The sequence below is a fragment of the Prionailurus bengalensis genome, chromosome C1 (genome assembly GCF_016509475.1).
Source record: "Prionailurus bengalensis isolate Pbe53 chromosome C1, Fcat_Pben_1.1_paternal_pri, whole genome shotgun sequence".
Lineage (NCBI taxonomy): Eukaryota > Metazoa > Chordata > Mammalia > Carnivora > Felidae > Prionailurus > Prionailurus bengalensis.
This window is the reverse complement of record NC_057345.1, coordinates 167,682,624-167,709,900: the sequence shown is the minus strand read 5'-3', so window position 1 is coordinate 167,709,900 and position 27,277 is coordinate 167,682,624. Positions and strand designations below refer to the sequence as shown.

General features: G+C 37.5%; 1 protein-coding gene across 2 annotated transcripts in view; it reads left to right on the top strand.

The window, feature by feature from the left end:
* Positions 1 to 25,333, top strand: part of CCDC141 (coiled-coil domain containing 141) — a 197,222-nt gene extending 171,889 nt beyond the window's left edge. Inside the window, exons 18-24 of one of the 2 annotated variants that reach the window (XM_043577190.1) lie at positions 2,660 to 2,800; positions 3,587 to 3,781; positions 5,157 to 5,340; positions 7,915 to 8,027; positions 11,649 to 11,762; positions 21,685 to 22,538; positions 24,711 to 25,333. In XM_043577190.1, coding sequence (XP_043433125.1) covers positions 2,660 to 2,800; positions 3,587 to 3,781; positions 5,157 to 5,340; positions 7,915 to 8,027; positions 11,649 to 11,762; positions 21,685 to 22,538; positions 24,711 to 24,978 — 1,869 coding nt within the window. In that variant the 3' untranslated portion in view covers positions 24,979 to 25,333. Of the gene's footprint in view, positions 1 to 2,659; positions 2,801 to 3,586; positions 3,782 to 5,156; positions 5,341 to 7,914; positions 8,028 to 11,645; positions 11,763 to 21,684; positions 22,539 to 24,710 lie in introns of both variants that reach the window. The other variant, XM_043577188.1, reaches the window with a different exon arrangement.
* Positions 25,334 to 27,277: the final 1,944 nt, after the last annotated feature.

Genomic DNA, 27,277 nt, shown 5'->3' with positions numbered 1-27,277 from the left:
TAAACTGCATTTCTGGTGGGACCAAAAGGAAAAAGTGCCAGCAACTTTGTCAAAGGAGCTCATGTGTCAGAAAGAAGCTGAGTCCGTTTCACATACCCATAGTGCCATGAGCATTCTTTGGTCTTATAAATCATCTTCAGTGGAAGTGCATACATTCTGAAGAAACAGAAATAAAATTGTGCTCATCATTTACCAGTCTTAAATTTTTTGATCCAAAGTAGATTTAAAGTTTCATGGTTTAGAATTACAGTGCTAAGGCTCAGCCTTTCTCCATTCATCACATAGTTTTCAAATAGATGTTGATCTTTCCCATTTAAACAAGCCGATGTAATCCAATGATTATCAGATTGATGACAGAACCCCTCTTCCTTTCTCTCGACTGAAGTGTGTAATATATATCATGTTCCAATACGAGAAAAAAAGAATATAACATTTTATTTTCTAATGGATACGTGTTAGTGACAGGACATATATTTTCCCTGTTCTTTCTTCTTTTCTTATGTTTATTTTTATTAAAGATAAAAATTATGTTTTAAATTGTGGTAAAATACACGTAACATAAAATTTACTACCTTAGCCATTTTAAGGGTACAGGTTAATGATATTAAGTATATTCACACTGTTATACTACCATTACCACTCTCCATTTCCAGAAATTTTCATCATCTCAAATAGAAGTTCTGTACCCATTAAATAATAACTCTTTATTGAGACCATCTTTTTTAATACAAGAATCTGTATTTTAATACAAGAACTATCCTCAGATAGTTGCTGATTGTGACTTTGGGGAAAAAAGTTCCTGCCAAAGCTCTATGTGAATAATGCAGGATGTAGTCCCTTTGTATTTTAATCCCATTTGTTTTTTTCCCCCACTAAAATCAAACATGTGCAGATTAAAACACTGAATCTCAAAGAAGTTAAATATTTATTGGTTATTTCATAAGTATAGCAACAGAAATATGATCTTCTCAAATATTTTCCTGAGTTCTAATAGAGAAATAGTTTTCAAATTTTGGAACTATAGTTCTTTCCACCTCTTCAGAATGTTACTGATTTATCAGTTTCAATGTTTAATATGATCTCTGTGCTTGGCTTAATTGGTAGCTTAAAACTCATCTTCAACAATTTCATTTACCATATAAAATAAACAATGCCGATTAGGTATAGGTGTGTCAGTTGCAAAAATTGCATCAGCATAATAATTTCCATGCATGCAAGTCTGCCAGGGCATTTCTAGATAATCGTCTCCAAGAAATGGTAAAGATAAAGTCAAGGTTCTGTTTTTATAATATGCAGAATTTGAAGTAAGCATTTTGAGAAAGGAAATATTTTTTTAGGGCAGATATATTTTTTTTATGCATTACAAGTCTAGAATCTGCATGTACACAGCTCTTATTCCCTTCCAAATAATTTATTTGCTGCCATTGAAAAGAATTTTAATATGCTTCTGGCTTTTCTTATCATTGCTCAGATTTATCAACCATGACATTGTTCATTTTTTGCTGTTAAATGCTTCCATATAATCTAAGAAGGTTTATGTTTTCTCTGTACTTCCCCTTGCTGATAATATAAAGAACCTGTCAATATGTTTATCTTTCTTGACTATGGAGAAGGGCACAGAAAGTGGTGTGTTTAATGGAATGGGCTGCTAGAACTTTGGTCACTGGTAAAGGTGACCTGTGTGTTCTCCGGGCTGTCATGATGCATGCCCTAGTCTCAGTTCATAGCCCTATGCTTGGTTTATACACAGGTTAGCATTGCCATCAGTGGTGACACTGTCACTTTACTTTGGATTGGAAGGACATCTGAAGTTAGTGGCCTATACCTAATAAGGAAATCTCTTCTGGAAACTGCTCATGAAAAATAACTTTTTTAAACTGGATTTGGACAAATAAAGTACTTTTCCTACTAAATCTCATATTGGGTCTCCTCTTACATCTCACTATTGTCCTCAGTGGTCTGTATATCAACTCTTCATTGACCTCTTACACAGGAACAGCTCGTTGGAGCCTCATAAATTCATACCTGATGGCCATAAGGGTGCCTTGGGGCACCTGGGTGTCTCAGTCGGTTAAGTGTCTGACTTCGGCTCAGGTCATGATCTCACTGTTGGGGAGTTCAAGCCTTGCACCAGGCTCTGTGCTAACAGTTCAGAGCCTGGAGTCTGTTTCAGATTCTGTGCCTCGCCCTCTCTCTCTGCCACTCCCCTGCTTGTGCTCTCTCTCAAAAATAAACAAATAAACATTAAAAAAAAAAAAAGAGCCTCTGGAGGTAAATGGATCCGGGGCAAATGCTAGCGCACTGAGAATAGAATGAATGGGGGCACTTGATGTCAAATCAATACAAATAAGAAAATTTGAGTTGTTGAAAATCTATGGTGTGTTAACAATTGTCATGTTTGGAGGCCAAAGGATATTCTATACTTATAAATCTAATTATAAATTACAAATCAAGAAGTACAAAGAACAATTTATGCTTACTTATATTTTGGGGATATGTTTAATTTCACATATACCAGACTTGTTTCCTATTGCAAAATCACTGAATACATTTTGAAGATTATCAATATCTTGAAGTGTTTAGACTTTTTATTTTTTACAAATCAATATTAGTGTCCTCATTTTAAGGAAATCACCTCATTCTTTTTACTGAACTACAGCTCAAAGAGTCATTCAAAGATATAAAAAAGAAATTCAACAATTTGAAGTTTAATTACACTAAGAAAAATGAAAAAGCTCGGAATCTGAAGGCTCTTAAATATCAAATTCAACAAGTTGATGTGTATGCTGAAAAAATACAGGTAAAGAGAAAGTGTGGGTGGTGCATTTGTGTGCGTGCGTGTGTGCGTGTGTGTGTGTGTGTGCATGTGCATGAACTACTACAGTTACTGCAAAACATTTTGCATTTTAATTCTAGATGCTTAACCTTTGGGCCTTTTTGTAGCAATGGGACTGAGAAGGTAGTTTTCTGCTTTTGTGACAATTGAGTTCCCATGTAAATTGTTTAAGTTAATTTATCTCTTGAGGCAGCTCTGGAATGGATTGTACCAAAATTATCCAGCCTCTCTGCTTCCATTCTTCCCCACAGCGCATGCACACACACACACACACACACACACACACACACGTGCACACGCACGTGCACACACACGCATGTCTACACCTTTTGTGCACCCCTTTTCCTTTCTTGCACCTGCCAATGTCAGTAACCTCCTCCACTGCTCCTAGAACCCCTGGCTAGATTATTTGAATACCTTTCCCAGGAAGCAGTGAGCTTATTGAAAACAATAAAATATTGTACTTTATGATCGTTGTCTTTTTTAATCATAGTATCATTCTCAAAATCTGGAGTAGAACCTGGTACATAGTGAATTTTCTATATGATATTAATACTGGATCAATAAAATATGCGGAAGAAAACCCATTCTTTCCAAAATACATTCGTGATAATTATTATTTTAATATTATATAATGGAGAAAGCTGCAAAAATCTCTCCAAGTTTTTCTCTTATTATATAATCACTGTCTAGCCTCATAAATAAAAATTGAGTGTTATTTTAAAAGCTGGGTGTTTTTTTTTTGCACAGGCTTTGAAAATGAAAATGGGAAAAGTTGAGAATAAAACTTCTTATTCTCTCTTAAATTATCCAAATAATAAAGTGAATGTCCTTTTGGAAACCATGAAAGATTTGCAAAAACATGTGGATGAGTTTGAAAAAGTTGTAACAGATTACAAGATGAATTTGGACCTGACTGAACATCTCCAGGAAATGATAGAAGAGGTATCTTCTTGTTGTTGTAATGATATCCATATGTAATGTTGTTTTATAAAATTACTCTGCTACTTTAAAACAATGCTGCTTTAGATGTTATTGTCATGAAATCTATACATCTCTTCCTTTTCATGATTACTTTCCTAGGATAATTTCTTAAAGTAGAATTGCTAGACCAAAGGGAATGAATGTTACAAGGTTTTGATTGTATTGTCCAAATGTTCTTTGGAAACATTTTACTAATTTTCTCTTACCAGCAACATATAAGAGTTTCCCATTTCCACATGACCCCATCAACTCAAGATGTTTAACCATCATGGAATTATGTTCACTGCTTTTTAAAATACTCAAAATGACTTACTTATTTCACAGAATTTGAAAATGTTTAGAAAGAAATGTGATACTGGGATTTTTCAGGTAAAAAGATTGTTATTGGCGTTATTTTTGCTTTTGTCAAGAGGATAAATGGTAGAGTGCTCATACACTGTACAAAATTTGGCAAGTTAAAATTATTATTTGCACACTTCATATTGAAGAAATTCCACACTTGAGGTTCTTTGAAGCCCATTATTCTGTGAGACAAAATGTGTCTCTCTTTACCACTGATGCAGCAGTGTTTAGATGTAACACCATGCTAAGGAGAATGAGGATGATCATTCTTCTCTATCTGATGTATAGGTTTGCTGTAGCTCTCTGGCACGTATTTAAAGGCAGCTCTTAACAGAGTCATGTGCTTCTATTTCTTGCTCATCATAATTGCTCTGGCCTTGGTCAGACACATTCCTTCCATCACAGTTATTTAGTATTTTTTGTGAGAAACTGTCTCAGTTCTCCACTGTATTTTGAAAATATTACATGAGTATCTTCTATTAAAAAAAAGTCAAATGCTATTCTTCAGATGATACTTCCTTAATTGATAAACTAGTTCTCATTCTTAAAAGAGAATTTATTTATTAGAGTGTTAGTCAGGCAATACTTTATCCATGTATTGTTAATTATTTCAGTCAATTAGACTAGATTTTGTATGTTTGGGCTTTTTTCTTTTCTTTTAGCTGAGATTTGAATTATTTTTAGTGCTATACACTTTTTTTACTGCATGTTCTTGTAAGTGTATAATGTTCTTAGGAATTCTATTTTAGGTAAATCTAAGAAGGCAGGAAAATCAAATGAACTTCTATACCTTTATTTTCTTAACTGACTCTAATACCCTAGTGCAAAAACATATGATCATATTTTGATATTTTCTTTATTATAACTTAGAAAGTTCAAACTAATGTGATTATAAAGTTTGAGGGATTTGAAATTTGATACTTCAGTGGTCAAAATGAAGAACTTTAGAAGGATGGTGTCTCCTTAATCTATACTTTATCCCATTTTAATTTAGTGTCACTTTTGGTATGAAGACGCAAGTGCCACAGTTGTAAGAGTTGGAAAATACTCTACAGAGTGCAAGACAAAGGAAGCTGTGGAAATTCTCCACCAGCAGTTCAATAAGTATATCATGCCCTCAGTGCCTCAGCAAGAAGAAAGGATTCAGGAGATCAGTGACCTAGCCCAGCGCTTATATGGTGAGGTCTTTTTAAAAATATCCAGCAATTTGCCATTGAACAAATCTACAGCCACCTAATCCAGCAGAAAGCAGAGCATGGCAGGCCTTCAGGGTCCTCACTGTAGCAACTACTTGGGGGAAGAGACTCAAGATAAGAGCCCATCTCTATAAAAGTAAGCAGGAGGGAAAATAGGAAGTAACTTCTGCCTGCAGGAGAGGAGGCCTTTGGATTTTCACTGTCTTGTGTAAACCCTCCTTCTCTGTGTTCTTTTCTCCCCTATTCCTGTCGCTCATCCCCAGGGTAATAAAACCAGAACAATGCTCCGCTTATTCCAGTGTATTTTATCCACTGTATTCTATTCAGTTTCCAAACACACTAACTACTCACAAAGACCAAGACAAGTTAAATCCCCCTCCCATTATTCATCATCCTGCATCCTGCTTTGTCTGCATTCCTGGCCCTTATCACCAACTGACAAATTGTATAGTTATTTGTCTATTGCCTGGCTTTTACACCAGACTGTAAGCTCCATGAGAGAAGGGATTTTGCCTGTTAGTTTACTGCTTTGTGGTATGTACTAAGTACTTCACAAATATTTGGTGAATAAATGAATCATTGAGTAAATACCTTGTATAAATAAATGAATGTTATGAATCTTCATCTGCTCAGTATGAAAGCTATGCAATTTTGAAAATTTTCATCAAGTAAGATGCTTTAGGAATATTATTTTAACTCTTACAGGCTACCCAAACATCACTGGACCCAGAATTTTAATGCAAATAAATTTATCTAAAAAAAAATTTGAGTACCTATTATCTATGAAGAGGTGTGATTGATTTAAAGACAAATAAAACTTAGTTTCTTCATTTGAGAATCCACAACCTAGGCCTAGAAGTCATGTTATGGTTAATGCAGTAAGAAAGGTATGAAAAGTGAGTATTGGTTTGCTAGGGTTAACATCACAAGATACCATAGACTGGGCAGCTGAAACAACAGAAATTCATTTCCTCACAGTTCTGGAGGCCTGGAAGTCCAAGATCACAAGGTTGAGGTGCTGACAGGATTGGTGTTGCCTGAGGCTTCTTTCCTTGGCTGGTGGCCGGCTGAGTTCTTACTGCCTTTTCATACAGGCATTCCCCTGTGCACAGGCTCCCATTGGTGTCTCTCCCTCATCTTTTGTGGGACGGATCCAGTCATATTGGATTAGGGCCCATCCTAATGGCCTCATTTTTACTTAATCACCTCTTGAAAGACCTTATCTCCAAATGTGGTAACATTCTGAGATACTGGAGGTTGAGGCTTCAATTTACGAATTCTGGAGGAGACACAGTTCAGCTCATAACAACGTGAAATACAGCTTAGTCTAAGCCATGGAGTCTGTAATCCTGGTTTCAAATCCCTGCTCCTGCAATGATTGTCTGGGTAACCTGAGACTTTTTGAGTCTCAGTTTCGTCATTTGTAAAATGCGATAGAACCTAGAGAATCCAAGGAGAATTACATTAATGTGTATAAAGTGCTTAGCCATAACCTGTTAACAACAGGGATGAGCCTTTAAGACATAATGCTAAGTGAAAGAAGCCAAACACAAAAAGACAAATATTATATGATTCCACTTACAGCAGGGACCCAGAGTAGTCAGATTTAAGAGATAGAAAGTAGAGTAGTGGTTACCAGGAGTTTGGGGCAGAGAGAAATGGAAGCTGTTTTTTAATGGGTACAGAGTTTCAGTTTGGGAAGATGAAAAAGTTGTGGAGACGGATAGCGGTGATGGCTGCACAACAATGAGAATGTATTCAATGCCACTGTACTGCACACTTAAAAATGGTTGAAATGGTAAAAGAATGAATGAATGAATGAATGAATAAATAAATAAATAAATAAAATACAACGTTTAGCCATAGTCAAACAATGAACACTCACTACATGGTAGCTATTTTTATTGTTATTCAGGTAGAGAGAAAAAAAATCTAGGCGGGCAAAGATTAAGAACATTTCAGAGATATTGCTATTTGAGGTAGATCTTGAAGAGTACATAGGGTTTTGACAGCAGAGAGTGGGGGAAGGGTATTCTTGGTGTAGGAAAGAATACTCTGGCTATGGGGATTCGCAGGGGGAGAGTTGCTGGTTCAGTTTGACCAGAACTAAATGTGTGAGGGAACTAGGGTGGCATACGTTTGGGAGAAGCACCTTGAAACTATATTATGGAGGGCTTTGAATCCATGAATAAAGAATGATTGAATGTTCAAAAACAGGAGAAAATGGATTAGAGTGGAGCTTTAAGAATATTAACAAAGCAACATGGTTTAGGCTACATGAAAGTGACGTGGTACAGCAGATTTGTAACCATTTTCCTAGGGTACCTGTTTTTCATGCCTTCATTCATTTATTTATCTATTCAACAAGTATTTATTAAGCACTTATTATCTACCAGCCTTTACACCAGACACTGGGGAAATGAATTAACACCCTAGCAGAGTTTGTTTGTTTGTTTGTTTGTTTGTTTGTTTTCGGCTAAGGATTTGACCTCAAAAAATAGTTGTTTTGTTTTGTTTTGTTTTGTTTTTTTGTCTTTTGTCCCTTCTCCTCACCAGGTTTTGAAGAAGGGCAGAAATATGCTGAGAAAATAGTGGCAAAACACAAAGAGGTTCTTGAATCTATCACTGAATTATGCGTCTCTCTCACAGAGCTTGAAGAAAAGCTGAAGGTAATTTCTTCTTCCCAGAGTATGTATTTTCAAGTGATATAAATAAAAATGTGTTGATAAGTGTCTTCTGGTCCAAAGATGTTCTAATGGAAATTCTCAAGGGACATAATGTGCACATTTGTTTCACAGCTTTCTAACATAATTATCTGGGTGTTTCTGATAATTAATTCTGTTTCTTTTCCATCACTGCAGAGAAAAATATTGCTGGGAATGAGGGCTAAACACAATTAAGGTGTCTCATTTACATTTTCATGGATCACATCCTAAAGGATAAATGTATGCCATTAAAATCAAAGTAAAGTCTGTATTAAGTAGCCTTATACTTTCATTCCCAGATAATAAATGTAAGGGTTCTTTTTCCTTCCAAATTGTGGCCCCGGAGAAAATAAAACTAAATCTTCACGTATTAGATTCATTGAACATTTAGCTTCATGGAAGTATTGAACTAATCATTAGCATCTTTCATGAAGTAATAAGCTGATGGAATAAAAAATAGAAAATATGTTGATGTCTAATCCCTAGGCAAAAATCCAGTTATGAGAGAGAAATGCATATATTGTTTTGTCTGTATTTTATGAAAACTAGCTTCATTAGTACTATTTTAACAACTGGCTGAAAGAACTAGTTACTTAAGATGTAGAGAATGACAAGGTAATTAAGAGCACAGGCCGTAGAGTAAAATACAGCTGCCTCAGAATACCAATTCTCCAAATAACTGGATTTGTGATTTGGGGCAAGTTACTTCATCTCTTTGAGTCTCAGTTTCTTGATCTATAAAATGGAGGAAATAGGGGATCCTAATCACAGAGTAACCCTGAGGATTGAATGTGAAGACACCCATGGTTATTGTGATTATTGTTGATATGGAGACATAATGGTGCTCTTGCAGTTCAGAGCAGAATTCTATTTCTAGCAACCTTTTTTTTTTCTGTATGAATTTCCACATCATAAATTTGAGTACTCAGTCCATTCAGAATAGTTTGCTTATCTTTTAACTGAGTGGGTGACCAATCAAATTATCTTTTTTCTTTAAGAAACAGATTTTCAACTTTTTTTCTTTTCTTTCTTTTTTTTTTTTTTTACCATTTAATTAACACTGCAGTGAACATCTTCTTGCAAAAAGATTTTTTTTTTTCTCTTGTATTGTTACCTACACATAAGCTCTCCAGGGCAGATTTGGGTAAATGAGTACAAAATTGTTAATGTTCCTAATATGCATATGTTAAATTAAATTCCACAAATATTTTAGAATTTTAATGCCATCAATAATGTATGAATGTGCCATGGGTCTTATATTATCTTTTTAAACAATGATCATTTCCTCCCCACCTCCATCCAACCCTCCGAGGATCTGTTTCTTCTCTTGACTTCCAGGACACAGCTTGAAAACTGCTACTTCCCCTGACTCTTTGCTCTTTACTATCTACAACATCCCTCCCATTTCTGTTGTACTTCTTCAAGTGAGGTCCACTTAATAAAATTTACTCTCTCAAAGTGATATTCCTTTCTGCTTTCACCTTCATGGCCGTTCTTTCTGAAAGCTCTACCCACTCCCTCTCCTCACTTCCTCATTTCCCATTCTTGTTACACCCCTGTAATCAGGATTGCACCCTCTTTTTCTTATTCCCAACCCATCACTTGGATTCCCTTTTGCACTAGTCAGGAGCATCCTGATTATACACTCCAGCTGGATTACCCTTCCTAATGCTAATGTCATTTTTACACTCAAAACACTTGACTACAAATTCTTCATTGCTTACTATATAAAGTTTAAACTCAAGGCCTTCCGGTATTCCAAGGCTGTCTTTCCAAATTAGTGTGCTTCTATACTCATCGTAGGCTCCTGTCTCACTGGTCTGCTACCCCACATTTCTGAGTTTTCTCCTCCTAAACCTTCCTGTACATGACCTTCTCTCTCTGCTTATCTAAATTTTACTATCTTTCAAAGCCAAACCTAAATGCTGCCTCCTCCACAGTTCCTTCGTGGTCTGGGTCCCTACCTCTCTGATTCCCCCATTCTTTCCTACTGTGATAATCACATATAACTACCATTAGTACCCCAAACCATTTACTCCATTACACCTGAAGCAACCCTATGGCTCTGTTCAGCTTAGGGTCCCACACATTTAACACTATTCTTTGCCTGAAGCTTGTTCTCCAGAAAGAGTTGTGGCATTTGTAGTAAAAACTCAAAGGATTGATACAGAGAAGAAGAATCATTCAATACAGAGCTCAAAAAGATGTGATTTGGGTGGGTATAAAAGTGAGGAAGAGCCTCTCTGGCAAGAGGCAGGGGCATCAGCAAGGCTCTTACCAGTTACAGCCTGAACAAAAGCTTGTCAAAGAATGCTTACTAACAGTTTACATATGTTTGCATGAAAGCATAAACATCTAGTTTTTATGTTTTTAAGGTTGGTGCTATGGCTCTTTTGTAGGGGTTATTAAAAATAGGCCCAGAAATCCCTATCAAGGCTAAAATAGTGATAATAATCCTTTCTATTTGGATAGCAATTTGAGATTTACAAAGTCTTTTCATATATATTACTTCAGTGATTTGCAAATAATCTTGTGATGGTAGTAAAGCAAATGTTTTCCTTGTTTTAGAGGTGAAGTTCAAAGAATGTAAAAGTGCTTTGCCTAGGGCCTCACCATCAGTAGTGGAGGTTCTGGAATTAGATACAATTCAAACTCTAGCATTCTTTCCACAACAACCACCATTTTGGAATTAGATGTCAAGTGTGTACCAAAGCAGAGTAACTTAACCAATAGCATAAACCAGCTTAAGTTTTAGAGTTAGACTAAAAGTTGAGTCTCCCCAGTAAGCATCTCCCCAAATTCTCTGAGTCCATATAGCACGTTGAGCACATTGAGGAACATGCTGTTTCTTTAAGGCCCATCTGACCATGGGCCTGATCATGTTTCAGGTGGAATAGGGAATGTTCTGGTGCAGTATAATTAATCATCCTAAATGTGGTGTACCTGAGGCTCCTTTTACCTTTCCAAAGTCTTCTCAGCCCCCACAGGGGTTCCCCGGCAGCTTGCAAATACCTATACTTCCATGACTAAAACAGCCCTATGAGCTACAGGAGCAAAATATTATCATCCACATGAAGCATCCTTTGTTCTCAATTGTTTTTTCTTTAACGTACTCAGTGATATCTCCTTCCTCTCTTCCTGAGTCTCCCAAATATTTGCTTATGTAAAATCTCTGGATTTCCTCTTTGCTCTCCACCAGAACCTTCAGACATTTCTTCCTCCTCACCACTCCCCCAGACTTTCCTAATGGCTTAGACTGCCATGCACAATGTTTTTTTTCCTCTGGAGAACGCTCCCTGTAGGTGCATCCTATTAGAGCAATGACTTTGTTCCTGCTGGGCTTTTGAACCACCAGTTTTTACTGGCAATGAACTTGATCAAAGGAGTGAGGTAGGAGGGGAGCTGGAAACTTCACAAGATAATTTTGTAAGTCACAACCTGGGCTGGGCATAGTCACTCTCCTGTAGAATACATTTGCTGAAAGGTTGCAAGTGGCCTATGTTTTCTTCCAAGTGGTTGTTGTGTAGCACTGTGCCTCCAACTTTCCTGGCCCAGACTCTGACTAACCATCTCTTTGTACAGCAGGGAGACATTTTAAAAATGAATCTGAATTTGGAAGATCTCCATGATGACTTCGTTGACCTGCTAAAAGAACCAGCAAGAAATAAGCAGACACTATTCAATGAAGAAAGAAATAAGGTAATGAAAACCATGTAGTCTCAGTTTTGCATTTTGAGATTAGAATCCCTTTTCATTGAAAAAAAAAAGTGAATTAAAGCCTTCTTATCTATCTGAATCAAATCTTTCAATGTGATTGCCCTCATCCTGTACCTCCTTTCTACCCTTTACTTAGTACTTCTCCCACCTATGTTATTTCCCTCTGAGCACTTCCTATTGAATACTGGGACCATAGTAGTTCACAGTGGTATTGGGATAGCCGTTTAGTCACCATACTGTCACTCCAAACCACTCTTTTTTTAAGTTTATTTATTTATTTTGAGAGAGAGAACACTCGTGTGAGTGTAAGTGGGGGAGGGGAAGACAGAGAGGGAGAGAAAGAGAATCCCAAGCAGGCTCCACACTATCAGCATGGAGCCCGATGCAGGACTCAAACCCATGAACTGTGAGATCATGACCTGAGCCAAAATCAAGAGTCGGACTCTTAACAGACTGAGCCACCCAAGAGCCCCCCAAACCACTTCTGTCACACCACCAAGCTATGATTTTGTTGTTTTACATTACCCAATAGAAAACCATAATACCTGAAATTAACTTTTTTAAAACTGCATGTATGTATGTATGTATGTATTTTGGGGGATGGGAGGGTAGAGAGAGAAGGAGACAAAGGATCTGAAGTGGGCTCTGTGCTAACAGCAGAGAGCCCGATGCGGGGGGTGGAACTCACTGTGAGATCATGACCTGAGCTGAAGTCAGATGCTTAACCAACTGAGCCACCCGGGTGCCCAAAATTAGCTTGTATCTTGTTCCCACAGAAGTTACCTCTAAGATGATATTTTCATGTACATATACTAAAACATAGAACCCAACTGAAATATAAATACTAAAGTACAAAAATGTTTAAATTACTTTAAAATTTATGTATTACAGATAAATTGAGCATGTAGCAAAAACTGCAAACATTCACAAAATGCAAATATTTTATGATTTCAAAAGCACTATTTAAATCACATCATTATGCAATTTTTGGTATAAGTTGCTCACTCTTTATTCATAGCTGCTGGACTATAATTAGCTCTTGTCTTTTTGCTTTGCCAGTTTTGCTTCCAATGTTCCTCTCTCTCCCAAGGAACTGAAGGAACAAACAGAGTCAACATTATTCTCAACTGTGCCCAAATTAATAAAGTATACTTCTTGTGATATGAGAGTTTAAAATAAATATCTCCCCACTTGTTGTAGTTATCTCATGGAAAAAGATTTATCTTTTCTTAAAGTCATTACCATTCTTAGATCTTCTATATAGGTCATGTTCCATAGGTTCAATCTTTGTCAAGGTCTAGTGCAATTATACAACCTCCAGGCAGCAAGTGTCATTACGCAAACTGACTTTGTTGTTGGATGGCCTTGAAGCACTTAAACCCTGATTCCACCCTGAGGCAAAGGAAAGCTGCCAAACCTTGATTACTTTGTTAAACCTTAGTCTTATGTCTAATGATCTTTGGTTATTGTGATTGGTCTAAATCAGGTCTTCTCAATCTCAGCACTGTTGACATTTTGGCCCAGAGAATTCTTTGCTGTGGAGAGCTGTCCTGTGCATTACAGGATATATAGCAACATTCCTGGCCTCTATCAACTAGATGCCAGTGGCACGCCTCCCCCACCCACCCAGTTGTCACAACTAAAAAATGTCCATGGACATTGCCAAATGTTCCCTGGGGAGCAAAATCACCCTCAATTGAGACCAAGTGGTTGAAATAAAAAAAGAATAACACTAAATGCATCAATGTTCATTCTTTCTTCCTTCCTTTCTTTCCTTTTATTCTCAAGTTAGTTAACATACAGTGTAGTCTTGGCTTTAGGAGTAGAATTCAGTGATTTATCACTTACATATGACAGCCAGTGCTCATTCCAACAAGTGCCCTCCTTAATGCCCAGCGCCCATTTAGCCACTTCCCCCCACCCATCTCCCCTCCAGCAACCCTCAGTGTGTTCTCTGTATTTATAGTTTGCCTCCCTTTCTGTTTTTTATCTTATTTTTCCTTCTCTTCCTCTATGATCATCTATTAAGTTTCTCAAATTCCACACATGAGCAAAATCATATGATACCTGTCTTTCTCTGACTTATTCCACTTAGCAAAATATCCTCCAGTTGCAAAATATCCTCCAATGGCAAAGTTTCATTCTTTTTCATTGCCAAGTAACATTTAACTCCTAAGGTTAAACAGACACCCAGAATATTAAGAGACTCCCCCAAAACTACAGAACTATTCAGTAGAGGATGCAGGCTTACAATGCCCACATTTAGAGTTATAGAATTCAAGTGCTACAAGGGATTTAACAATCATCTGATCAAATCTCATTTTATAGTTGAGGAAACTGAGACTAAAAGAGATAAAATATTTTGCCCTCCAAGAATCATAGAAAGTAGTGTCGGCATTGGGCAGGCAGTGCCATTCTCCTGAATTTCAGACACGTTAACTTTTCCCGTAAGACCGAAAGTGAGCTCTAAGGAACGGCTCTGTGTAAATAAGCTGCTTTGTAATGACACTGCAGATTCCCCTGCCAACCTGTTCCCTCGCTCTTCCCCTTCATCTGTTTACATGATGACTAATAAAGCAATAGCATGGAAGTATTTTTTTTGGTATTAATAAGGACTTTTAATTCTATGAGATAGATCTGTAAGTTAAGGGTTTTCCTGGGCCACAAAGGAAATCATAGCCAGGAAATGATGTTGCCAGTTTAAGACTCAGGTATATTAGTTAATTCTCATAGGTTAAAGATACTGCCAACAAAAGCAGGGAATTTGGGAGCCTACTCTGAACCGAGCTCTTTTAAACTACATACTTAAATAGAATCATTCATTTTTGCAGGGAAGTAAAAGAATTCAATCCTGTATCCTGACTCAGAGTCAGGGACACATGGGCAGTGAAGGCATCAATCCCCACTGCACAATGGTGTTCTGTGGTTGCACCCCAAGAAGAGCAAGTAATATAAAACAAATTTATGTTTTCAAAGTTCCCCTCAATATACATACATTATCTCAGAGTCTAGTTTGGAGATAACATATCATAGAAACGACAATTTAAAAATTTAAGAACCAGTTACTTAACTTTCCCCACAGTCTTAGAACCAGACTAATATGGGAGAACAGTTGCTCAGATGGAAGAGATCATAAGACCCACAGGTTAATGGATACTGTCTCACCTCACGGAAAAAGTTGTCTGGATTCACCTGCTTGAATAAAGTACATAACTGCAAAAAAGAAAAAAAAAATGGCACATAGTGTTAATGCTTGCTTAATTACAGGTGGCAACATCAAAGTACTTACTTATCTATTGTAAGTACTTTTTATCATTTGCCTTATAATTTATTATTTTTATAAATTCAAGTTTAGTTGACACACAATGTTATATTAGTTTCAGGTATGTAACATAGTTATTTGACAGGTCTATACCTTATGCTATGCTCACCACAGCTGTAGCTACCATTGGTCACCACACAGTGCTATTACGACACCGTTGGTCATATTCCCTATGCTGTGCCTTTTATCCTCATGACTTAGCTGGAAGTGTGTACTTCTCATTCCCTTTCACCCATTTTGTCCATCCCCCTCTGGCAACCATTAGTTTGTTCTCAGTATTTGAGTCTATTTCTGCTTGTAGTTTGTTTATTCATTTGTTTTATTTTTCAGATTCCACATACAAGTAAAGTCCTGTGGTATTTTTCTTTCTCTGACTTATTTCACTTAGCATAAATACCCTGTAGGTCTATCCAAATGTCCCAATAGCAAGATCTCATTTTTTATGACTGAGTAATATTCCATTGTGTGTATATGTGTGTGTATGTGTATATCTATATCTATCTATATCTGTATCTGTATCTATATCATCACATCTTCTTTATCCATTCATCTATTGACAGACACATTCATATCCTGGCTTTTGTAAATAATGTTTTAGGGGCACCTGGGTGGCTCAGGTGGTTAAGCATCCAACTCTTGATCAGCTCAGGTCATGATCTCATGGTTTGGAAGTTTAAGCCCTGCATCAGGCTCCACACTGAAAATGCCAGCCTGCTGGGGATGAGATATTCTCTCTCTCTCTCTCTCTCTCTCTCCCTCTCCCCTTCTTTCCCTCTCTTCACTCCCCACATGCTCTATCTCCCAAAATAAATAAATAAACATTTTTTTGTTGAAGTTTTTTTTTTTATTTTTCATATTTTGTGAGAGAGAGACAGAGCACAAGCAGGGGAGGGGCAGAGAGAGAGGGAGACAGAATCTGAAGCAGGCTCCAGGCTCTGAGCTGTCAGCACAGAGCCCAACGCGGGGCCTGAACTCACGAGCAGTGAGATCATGACCTGAGCTGAAGTCGGAAGCCCAACCGACTGAGCCACCCAGGTGCCCCCAATAAATAAACATTTTAAAAAAATAATGGTGTTTCAATAAACATAGGGATGTATAATCTTTTCAAACTAGTATTTTTATTTTCTTTGGGTAAATACCCAGCAATGGAATTATTGGATCATATGGTATTTCTATTTTTAATTTTTTGAGGAAACTCCATACTGTTTTCCATAGTAACTGTACCAGTTTATATTCCCACCAACAGTGCATGAGGGTTCCTTTTTCTCCACATCCTCACCAAAACCTATTATATTTTGTCTTTTTTGTTCAAGCCATTCTGAAAGGTGTAAGGTGATATCTCACTGTTGTTTTAATTTGCTTTCATCATGGAAGTACTTTTATACCAAACAATCAGTGGAGTACTCTTATCAAACTGGGTGAGGACAGCCCTGTGCCCTCTTCTAATCCTGATCACCTGGTAGGTGGCAAAGGCATTCTTAAGACATTTGCTTTGGAAAAAAATGGGAAAGGGACAAAGTGTTCTTCACCATCTTTCTGTTCTCATCTCTTTTATTTTGTCTACCCCAAGTGTGCAATGCTACCAACTCACCCCTTGGCTGCCCAAAGCCCCTTCCAAAAGCCTTCCCCAGAAATGTCTTTCATAGAGAAGTCCTGTGTTCAAGATCATTCTTTCTCTACTTCCTACTTACCTTCATTAAATCTTATTTATACCAGGATAAGAGTATTGTGGGACTATTTGGACAGGTAAAGTCTTCTGATGTTCCCTTAAATTTACCATATAGATGGCTCCCCACTGTGTGTACTTTGAGAATTTGTGCTACACACTTACTTCAAGGGATGTAGAATATTATTATATTCTCTATTCCAAACACTCACTTTGTTTGCCTACATGGCAATGGTTGTAAATCCAAGTGGTTATGGCTATCAGTGGAAATGAAAGTTTAGAAATCGTGACAGATATAAGAACTGAGGCCACAGATTTAGGATTAATTAAAAGTTAATTGATCATTAGACATGAAAGTGGGTGAGATCTTTGAGGGGAAAAGTATAAAGAGAAGATTAGAGAACTTAAGACAAGATCACACACTATCCATATAATTAGAAGGTTGGGGAAGAAAAAGGAATCAACAAAAAGACAAACAGCAACCAAGGATATAAGAGAAACAAGTTGAGAGTGAGCAGTGTTGTGGTGAATTAGATCAGCTTCCCAGCCATTCTGCCAGAACTTATTAAATTGATGCAAATATGCTCTGTCTGGAAATACCCCTTTCTGGAAACACACACACACACACACACACACACACACACACACACACTTTTTCCCTCTACTAATAGCAAAAATGATTTCATGGTGGGGAAATATTAAAAAAAATAGTATATGTGAATGTTTGAAAGACATTTTCATAAAGGAAACTGGTAGACCCAGAAAACTGTAACTCAGTGAGATTTAAATAGGTGAAGGGGATTAGCAGCACACTTAATTGTGATGAGCACTGAGTAATATATAGAATTGTTGAATCACTTATTGTACACCTGAAACTAATAGAACACTATATGTTAATTATACTTGAGTTTTAGAAATTAATTAATAAAAGAAGTTTTGTAAAATTCCATAATGACTTAAAAATGAAAAGCTTATTTGCCTTTGAGAATAAAGGCAAAAATGCCAAGAGCCTACATGGATTGACTCAGAAAAACTTATATTAAATTCACCTTATTTTGCTTTTGCTTTGTGAGATGACTATTTAATGGATAATTCGAGATTAGTGTCATAAGCAAATTTATTCTGACTTCAAACAGTCATTTGATAAACATATTTATGATCTCTTTCTTAAGGTAAGTGTAAGTACGTGAACTGAATAAGAGTTTGATTAGATTATAATTGTTCCAAGAATGTTAGGTAGTTCAACAGTGTCAACCTGGAAGATAGTTTGCCTTGCTTTGGGGAGACATCTGACTTTGTTCTAAACTCTGCAGTGTCCAACATTTTTATCAATGGCATTAATAGAAGAGGTAGAAAATTTTGGCTGATTAAAAACTCAGTATGAATTGGGGCACCTGGGTGGCTCAGTCGGTTAAATGTCCAACTTCGGCTCAGGTCATGATCTCATGGAGTTATAGCCCTGCATTGGCTCTGTGCTGACAGCTCAGAGCCTGGAGTCTGCTTCAGATTCTGTGTCTCCTTCTCTCTCTGCTCCTCCCCCACTCATGCTCTGTCTCTCTCTGTCTCTCTCTCAAAAATAAATAAATATTTAAAAAAATTTTAAAAACTCAGTATGAATAGCCACATATGGTTCTTATAAAAACACAAAAAGAACTAACATAATCACTTTAATAAAAATATATCACATAGATCAAGGAGATGTTGGTTCCATTGATTAGTTCCCATCTGGAAAGTAAATAAATCCTGGAAATAAACATATTTAGGGGAAACAGTAATAAGTTGAAATGTTTCTGGAAAAGATTTCAGAACATTCTCTCTTATTGTCAGTAGAAATTATCTGCTAGTGTTATTTGCTGTGGAAAGTATTTTTCTACCTTAGGAGTTGTAGGGAATAAAAAAATAATATTCTTGGATTCCCTTCTGAGTTTGACACCACTGAAAGAGAATCACGGGAGTCAGGAATCAATAACTAGTAAAAGCAGGATTAGAGAATATGGCTTGGACTTTTCTAGTGGGTTTCCTAAAGCTTTATCTCTGATTTAGATAGACTTGCCTACCTAAACACTTGGGTGCACAGCTAGACAACCAGAGGCTTTCTGTAGAGGGGCTTTTCATAGTTTAAATCTAACATGAATACACACATTTGGTAGAAGACAGATCCACAGGAGAGGCCTCAAAAAGTCAGAGCTGAGCATGCTCAGTCTAAACCTGCAGTTAAGTAAGTCATTTCCTCCCCAAGCAGGAGGGAAGAGTGAGAAGACTAGCCTGGACTTTTATTCAAGTTTTTCTCCTAAGCCTGTTGCAAATTTTCAGACAATTCTTAAACATTACTCTTCTCTAGAGAGACACACATTACCCAAAGAAGGCATTAAGAAGTTGCATGGCCATGGATGACCCTCAAATCAACAAATGCCTAGTAGGAGTAGGGCTTCCCAGAAGGTGACCTTGATGATAAAAGTTCTAGAGGCAAGGCAGAAGAAGACTGGAGGTTTTAGTAGAAGAAAGAGATTGACAGACTGCGAGACCAATTTTCCAAATATTCAAAGAGCAGTTAAAAGAAGAGAGAAATTGGACATCTTTGTAGCTCCAGGAGGCCGGTTCAGATCCGTTGTTGGATACTGAGTGAAGGCATATCTTTGCTAAATATAGGAAGAGATTCTTAACACAAGTAAAGCATAAACTTCTATTCAAAGAAAAAACTCTTTCAGAAAAAGTGTTCAAACATAGGCTACCAGAATGTCATAGAGAAGTTGCCTATACTGAACAGGAAGTTGGACCAAAGTCCCTATGAAAAGGAAAATAAATGCAGAGCTAAGCCGATGTAGGAAAATCAAAAGAAGGAGGGGCATTTCCTACTGGATACGTGTTTATTTAGTTTTTGGGTTTTTTTAATGAGAAGGACTTTAAAAAACTTCTGGCTTTGGGGCGACTAGGTGGCTTAGTTGGGTAAGCATCTGACTCTTGATTTCAGCTCAGGTCATGATATCACTGTTCGTGAATTTGATCCCTGCATTGCGCTCTGTGCTGACTACAGGAAGCCTGCTTGGGATTCTCTCTCTCTCCTACTCTCTGCCCCTCCCCTGCTCATGCTCTCTCTCTCTCTCTCTCTCTCTCTCTCAAAATAAATAAACTTAAAAAAATAATAAAAATAAAAATTCTGGCTTTTAGGCCCAGAGTTTAAACTTCTACTAAACAGCGAAGGAAACCAGTTTCTCCAAACCTATGCTTATACTTTCTCTGAGGATAAGTCATGTCTCTGGGGTAGTCGAAGGAACACTGTTTTTACTTCTAATCTTCAACCTGAAAACACATTTATGTCTCAAAAATTATTTATAAAGTGAATGAGCTAAAATGAAGAACACAAAGTCAAGGCAAGACATAACTTTCTTATGTGCAAGCAGTGGCAATGGAAAAATCTCAGTAATTTTTAAGTAAAAATGCACCCAAAAAGAGGAAAGGCAAAGAAGAAGTAGATGTAAAACAACAGGCTGAGATAGATGAGATCCCCTTCAGCATCAATGCTCTTTTGAGTTTGTGTCAGAAAGGATGGATATTTGAGCCTCTTTTTTTTTTTTTTTTTAATTTTTTTTTTTTTTCCAACGTTTATTTTTTGGGACAGAGAGAGACAGAGCATGAATGGGGGAGGGGCAGAGAGAGAGGGAGACACAGAATTGGAAACAGGCTCCAGGCTCCGAGCCATCAGCCCAGAGCCTGACGCGGGGCTCGAACTCACGGACCGCGAGATCGTGACCTGGCTGAAGTCGGACGCTTAACCGACTGCGCCACCCAGGCGCCCCGAGCCTCTTTTTTAAAGCAGACATGGACATGGATTAGTGGGGAGAAATACTAGATCAGTGTAAGCAGGAGGTGATGTACTGCTGTTCACAGTCTCCTAGCATGACCTGCCCTCCACATGGCATGGAAAGATAAGTGGCAGGCACTCCTCTTTTGTATCTTGTGTTCTCTTGTGAAGGACCGGAACCTGTGATTGTTCCATTAATATCTACCTCCCCCACCGGGCTATTATCTCCCTGAGGGCAGAGACTGTATTTACTTTTACTCATTTCATCTCACCAATGCCTAACATGGCACCTAGTATGAAATAAGTACTCAGTAGATATTTTGCAACAGGAGAATAAAAATAAGGTGCTTAAGAAAATAAAACCAGTCATTAAAAGTGACTTTATATGGCCTAGAATTGTCAAATTCATACTGACAGAAAGTAGAAGTGGTTGGGGGGTTGGGAGAATGGATAGTTCAGTGTTTAATGGGTAAAGAGTTTCAGTTTGGGAAGATGAAAAAGTTCTGGAGCTGGATGATGGATGGTTGCACCAATGTGAGTGTACTTAATACCATTGAACCGTGCACTTAGAAGTGGTTAAAATGGTAAATTTCATGTTATATATTTTACCATAATAATAATAATAATAACAATAATAATAATAATAAAGGATGGCTTTCCTAAGGAAAAAAAGAGGGGTTATTCTTAGGAGGGTCTGAGGGATCACCTAACAAGGGAGCCTCTGATGTTTAGGAGCTACGTGTTCACATGGAATGTAGACAAAACAAAGCAGAATTTGCCGGTGGAAGAAGGTTCCTCAGATCATGATTTGAAAGACATTCAACTGATTCAACCCCTTCATTAGAGATGAAAACTAGGGCTTTCTCTCCTCTCTTTCATAAGGTCTATCACATTTCATTCAGAGACTAGAGGTCAGTTTACCCATTTCTTAGTCATGGGATGGGACTGTGCCCAGTTTAAACAGACAGATGGTTTCAAGTTCAGTAACGCTTGTGTCAGGGCCCCGAGCTCTAATTCACTGTAGCTTTTCTTAGGTTGTCTGTCTGAAGTTGAGTTTGTGACTTGGAAAAAAACTCAATGACTAACTCAAAGCTTTGGCTTTTCTGTGTTGAAGGAGAAGGCGCAGGTAGAAGATATTTTGACTGTCAATGGAACAGGAGAGGGTCAGCTCCCACAGCACCTGACGCAGCTGCTCTCTGACAAAGAGGATGCTGTCCAAGGCCATCTCCTGCCTCCAGACATGCTTTCGGGAGAAGAATATGAGTGTGTCTCACCTGATGACATCTCCTTGCCTCCACTCCCAGAAAGCCCTGATTCCCCCCTTGCCCCTGCTGACATGGAAGTGGAGGGGCGGTCTAGCCCTCCCCACAGCCTTCCCATGAGCAACTACAGGATGCAGACAGGGGCCAGCTGTCCAGGGGAGGCCCAGGAATCTGGCATCCCACCACCTGCTGCTTTTGCTGATGCTTACGATGATAAGAGAGAAACATTTTCAAGTCATTTTGAGAGGCCCTCTCCCCAGTTCAAAGCTGAAGTCCCATTAACCTCCCAAGGAATTTTGGAAAAAAGTACTGCCTTCTGCAAAATCAGTGCTAAACATCCAGAGAGCATGCTGAGTGAAGTGCATGAGAGAGCTTTACAGCAGCACCCTCAGGCTCAGGGAAGTTTGCTAGAAACATGGGAGAAAGTGCATGCTGATAACAATGTCACTAAAACCCAAGACAGGCTGCATGCTTCCCAGGATGCATTCTCAGGCCTTGGGTTTCGATCAGGCTCCAGCCAGGCCTATCAGAGGCAAACGGTCCCCCAAGAGGAGATTAAATGTACATCAGCAAAGAACACCGTGGTCAGCCTCGCTGGCCAGGCACCTAATTTCTCCAGGCATCAGTCTAATGTAACTGTCATGGAAGGTTCTCCAGTGACTTTGGAAGTTGAAGTGACAGGATTTCCAGAGCCTACACTGACATGGTGGGTAGCTTACAATGACAAGTCATAAACAAACACATTGAATGACTGAGCAAATCATTCTGTGTGCACTAACTGAAAGGTTTAGGGACAGCTGATTAATATTCTGCAACACTGCAAATCTGCATGATTCAGCCTCACACTGGCCCCCAATTCTGACTGTAGTCCCAGCATGGCTAAAACCCCCTAGAAAGAAAAGTAACCACATAAAATAATAGTTGACTAACTCCAAAAGCACTGCAACTTAGTTGTGTTTTTTGTTTGTTTTTGTTTTCTGGTATTAGTTTAACATTCCACATTTCTGAAGACTATGGGTTGAAATTCTTTCCCCTTGTTTATGTCTACAAAAGCATGACATTTTCTTAGTCTAACATCCCATATTCGATTCAAAAACATACGAATGTGGGTTTTTCTCTTTTCCTTCATTTGCCTATTTCATCTTTTCCCTCTTCCCAACAGAGTCACACACCACTTTTGTGATATTTGTTTGTTTCACTAAGATTTCTTTCCATAAATTTCTTCAGTGTGAGAGATGGAATAAAAATATTTCTTTCATAGTTGCTCCCGGTGACAGGTAATAAACCCATTTTTGAAAGGTGGTGTAATAACTGAGCTGTAAACAATAGGATTTCCCTCTGGAGACATCATTATTTTTTAGCGTGTTTGTTTTAATAGAGAGTAAACTGCAGAATACAGGGTTTGAATCACTGTTGTTTTAAAAAGTAGTTCTCACTTTCTCAACATGTGGGTTACTTCTAAACATTTAGAAATTTTTTTATCTTTGAAAAACAAAATTAATTTTTGTTCTTAAGTAGATTTATCTGAGGACAAAGTTACAAATAGGTGACACTGAATTCATACTCATCAACTAAGATAAGTAAGGTAACATTTACTTATCCTAATATTTCGGTAGACATTAACAGTTCCGATGGCTGTGTGTGCCCATTGACGATACTTGAAGTGTGAGGTGGTTATCTGAAGAATCTATGGGAAAACTTTGGTTCCTCAGATCATTAAAAGAAACTGCACTTATGCTACACTGCAGCTGTTTGTGCTTCTGTTTTATTTTGTTGTTTTTACAATTGCATGTTTTTGACAGATGAGGAATTTCATATTTATGAATTTGAAAGGTATTTAATTCATTATTAAATATCAGTTCACCCCAAAGAAAATGTCGTCTGCAGTGTTTCTTGGTTTTGTCCACACAACAAATAACTTAGTTAGTATTTCTTGAAGAACTATTGCAATATTGTGAAAAGATACCTTGCTTTTGGATTTACAATTAAGTTTTGCTCAATTAACAACTGGCAAAGTCTTGGAATCATACATGCTTAGGACACTCATAAAAATGCAAAGTTATCACTTAGGCAATGGGAACAGAAAATGACTCAGGTTTGTCACCACTTCTTAGGTGAAGGAACATGGGTGTAAATAAATAGAAAAGAATCTAGAATATACAAAATAAATTATTTGCTTTCTAAAAAGAGGCAGCTGCTTGTGTTCATAGGAAACTTTTCAAAACATGTCATTAACAGTAATAATCCAATTACATAAATGCCTTTCATAATTAGAAATCATATTCTTCTAATGAAATTAATTCATAGAAATTAAATGAGTTCATTTCATCAGGAAATGCTGTATAAGTGCCTTTCTCTAAAACAGCATATTGATACTCTGACATGGATCTTGTGGGGTCCACGAATACGATGGGATGGATGAGTCTTGCTCCAACATAGATTCCCAGAAGTCACAGGCTGCTGTTCCATAGCAGCTAAAAGAATGACACAGCCCAAATAGAGGTGTGCCATTTCACACTCTAGGTGATTGTTGCTATAAGCAAATGGTGGCCCTGTGTGGCCAGATGGTCTGGGGTTTTTCAAAGAGTAGTTGGATATCTGGATTTTTATATGCAATATTCCAATTGTTAAATGTTGTTGAAAAATTCAATTTTTTAAAAACATGGTCTGACTCAATCACACACTTCTCTGGCCACAAGTCGCCAACCTCTGCTTGAAGGATGAACAGCCCCATTGGAATTTGTGGCAGCTGCAAAGTTCCTGCTAATACTAGAGACTATTGCCAGTGGTAATGGGTTTGTTTGCAATGGTTTTTAGATCTTGGAAATGATGTGAATATACAGTGATCCTAACTTTAAAAACTGACTCTCTGCTTCAGGTACAAGAAGGGCCAGAAATTGTCTGCAGATGGGCACTTACAGGTTTTACACAAGGAGACAAGACATTCGGTGTTCATTCCGAAGGCATGCGAGGCAGACGCAGGCCTCTATGTGGCTCGGGCCCAAAACTCTAATGGCATTCTCTCTTCCAATGTCATCCTCCACGTGACAGGTAACCACAGGCCGCCAATCACAAGAATAAACTGGATAACGCTGTGTGTCGTCTATATTAGTGTGTCCCTAATGTACTGGGTACTCACACAGTAACTGTGGGGTTAGCACTCCTGGATGTCATTCTCATGAGCCTAAAGAACAATGCTATGGTTGGTTATTTTCCTGTATCTCCCACAGAACATCCTCCATGAAGTGTACCCCCATTCTGGTCATGTTGTTTGTTCAGCTAATCCCACTGCTCAGTGAAATAATCACATTTTCTTTAGTGTTTTAGTATATTTGAAGACGTTGGTAAATTATTAGCAGTGGATAAGCATACATTTTTGTATTCTAGAGAGATGTGTTCCAGACAAAAGCACAGTAAAATACATTATGTTTATTCCCTCCCAGTTTAAGAGCATGTATATTAAGGTTCACTTCAGTAGAAAGATGTGAGTTAAATTTCAAATTCAATTGTTTGATAATTTTTTTAAGTTTATTTATTTTTAAAGAGAGAGGGAGAGCAGGGAGGGGCAGAGAGAGAGGTGGAGAAAGAGAGAGAATCCCAAGCAGGCTCCATACTGTCAGTGCAGAGCTGGACACAGGGCTTGAACTCACAAACCATGACATGATGACCTGAACTGAAACCAAGGGTCAGACACTTAACTGACTGAGCCACCAAGACACCTCCAATAACTTGTTTTTAATTGTGGTCACAAACATCTCTTTGTAGAATAACAGTAGAAATATTGAAGTTGTGGTTTTCATTATTGCATAAGCTGTCCTTTCATTTTGTTTTATGTCTTTATCTCATTTATTGAAATACATTCTATATAGTTTCAACCTAGCCTTCCTTCCTAAGTCTGGGGAGGCCATCATAAATAATCATTCCTCATGCTGATCTCATGGGTTTCACGGTGGAGAATAGATGTGCTGTTAACTTCAAATGAAGTTTCAAACTTCCATCAGCTGTACATGTCATAGAGCAAAATGGAGCACAGGCTGCAGATGGACCAACATAATTCCTGTCATGCCACTGTCACCTTTTTGGTAGCCATGTATATACACCAGCAACCTGCTCTTCCTGCTTCTAATCTTGATTCTTCAACTGAGTATTTTTGCAGCTTGTGGTATAGACATCTCAATGCCTCAGTTTCCCACTTGGAAAATGGGTTCATCATCTACCTCTTGGGCAATTGAGCATTTTTGTTTCATGTCTTGTAAACATTTGGAAATGCAAAGCATTCTATGAAGGCTAAACGTAATTATATTGGTTGATGTAATTTATCATCACACTGCCTCCTGCCCACTCTTCTCTTTCAGATGCTATTTCTTTAGGATATTAAAGGAATAATATTAGTCTGTGATTTCCAAGCTTTCCTGTGTGGGATGTTGATGGTTTATGAATTGGAAGTCAAATTCCTTTCTAATTTTGTAAGACTATATCTTATTCAAAGACTTGAAATTAACCATAGTAGGATGCATTTAGTATGATAAAAGGGAAAAAGAAGAGTGTAATAAGACAACATAAGGTGAATTCTATCCTTCTAATTATCACTGTAATACTGAAGAATGCTCTATACATTTCTGAAATATATCATTCAGAAAAGAGGGTCTTTTCTGGTTCCTTTTAAAAATAAACATGAATGAGAGAGGCATTTGTTTTTAAATTTTAAACATAGTCTTGTCATGGTAGGGTAAAATCATTGGTTGAAAGAATAATTTATTACATATTTTAATGAAGAGAAGGAATTAATTATGTTGCTGCAAGACTGTCTACAATAATATTTAAATGTAGTATATTCAAGTTAATATTAAAAAGTTACCGAAGGTTATCTGAAGACATGAAATGTGTGGTTGTGTAAAGCTGACATGTTTTTCCTATGTATTCAATTTAATTAAAAAATTAAATCACTTAGTTTTCTTCCAAATTTTGACAGAAATCTATTAAAAGCTTATATATAACATCCTAGGGAATCTTTGGTCCAGTTTCACATATTTTTCATTCTTGCCTAACTGCTGCTCCCATGTTGAAGCTAAATAGTAAAATCTATTCATGTCCAAAGAGGGCGGTCAGGACCAGGTAACAAATTCTTCTCCCACTCTATGTCTCTTTCCTGTTAATTCAGTAAGATCTCCCTTCCCACTTTGTCATCTTGATGAAATTTGTGGCTTAAGGTTATTAGGGCATGGAAATAGCTGATTTGCTTTACCTGTTGCATGCCACTTGAAGGCTAATCCTTTGAGGATTGTATATCCATGATGTATGACTAAATAAGGCATAAAAACCTCTGATACATTTGATGTATATATACCAAATATAACATGTATTTTATATATATTTCAAATGTATGTATATACATATATATGTACACACACATAGAGCCCAAATATTGGGAAAAAGCATTATACT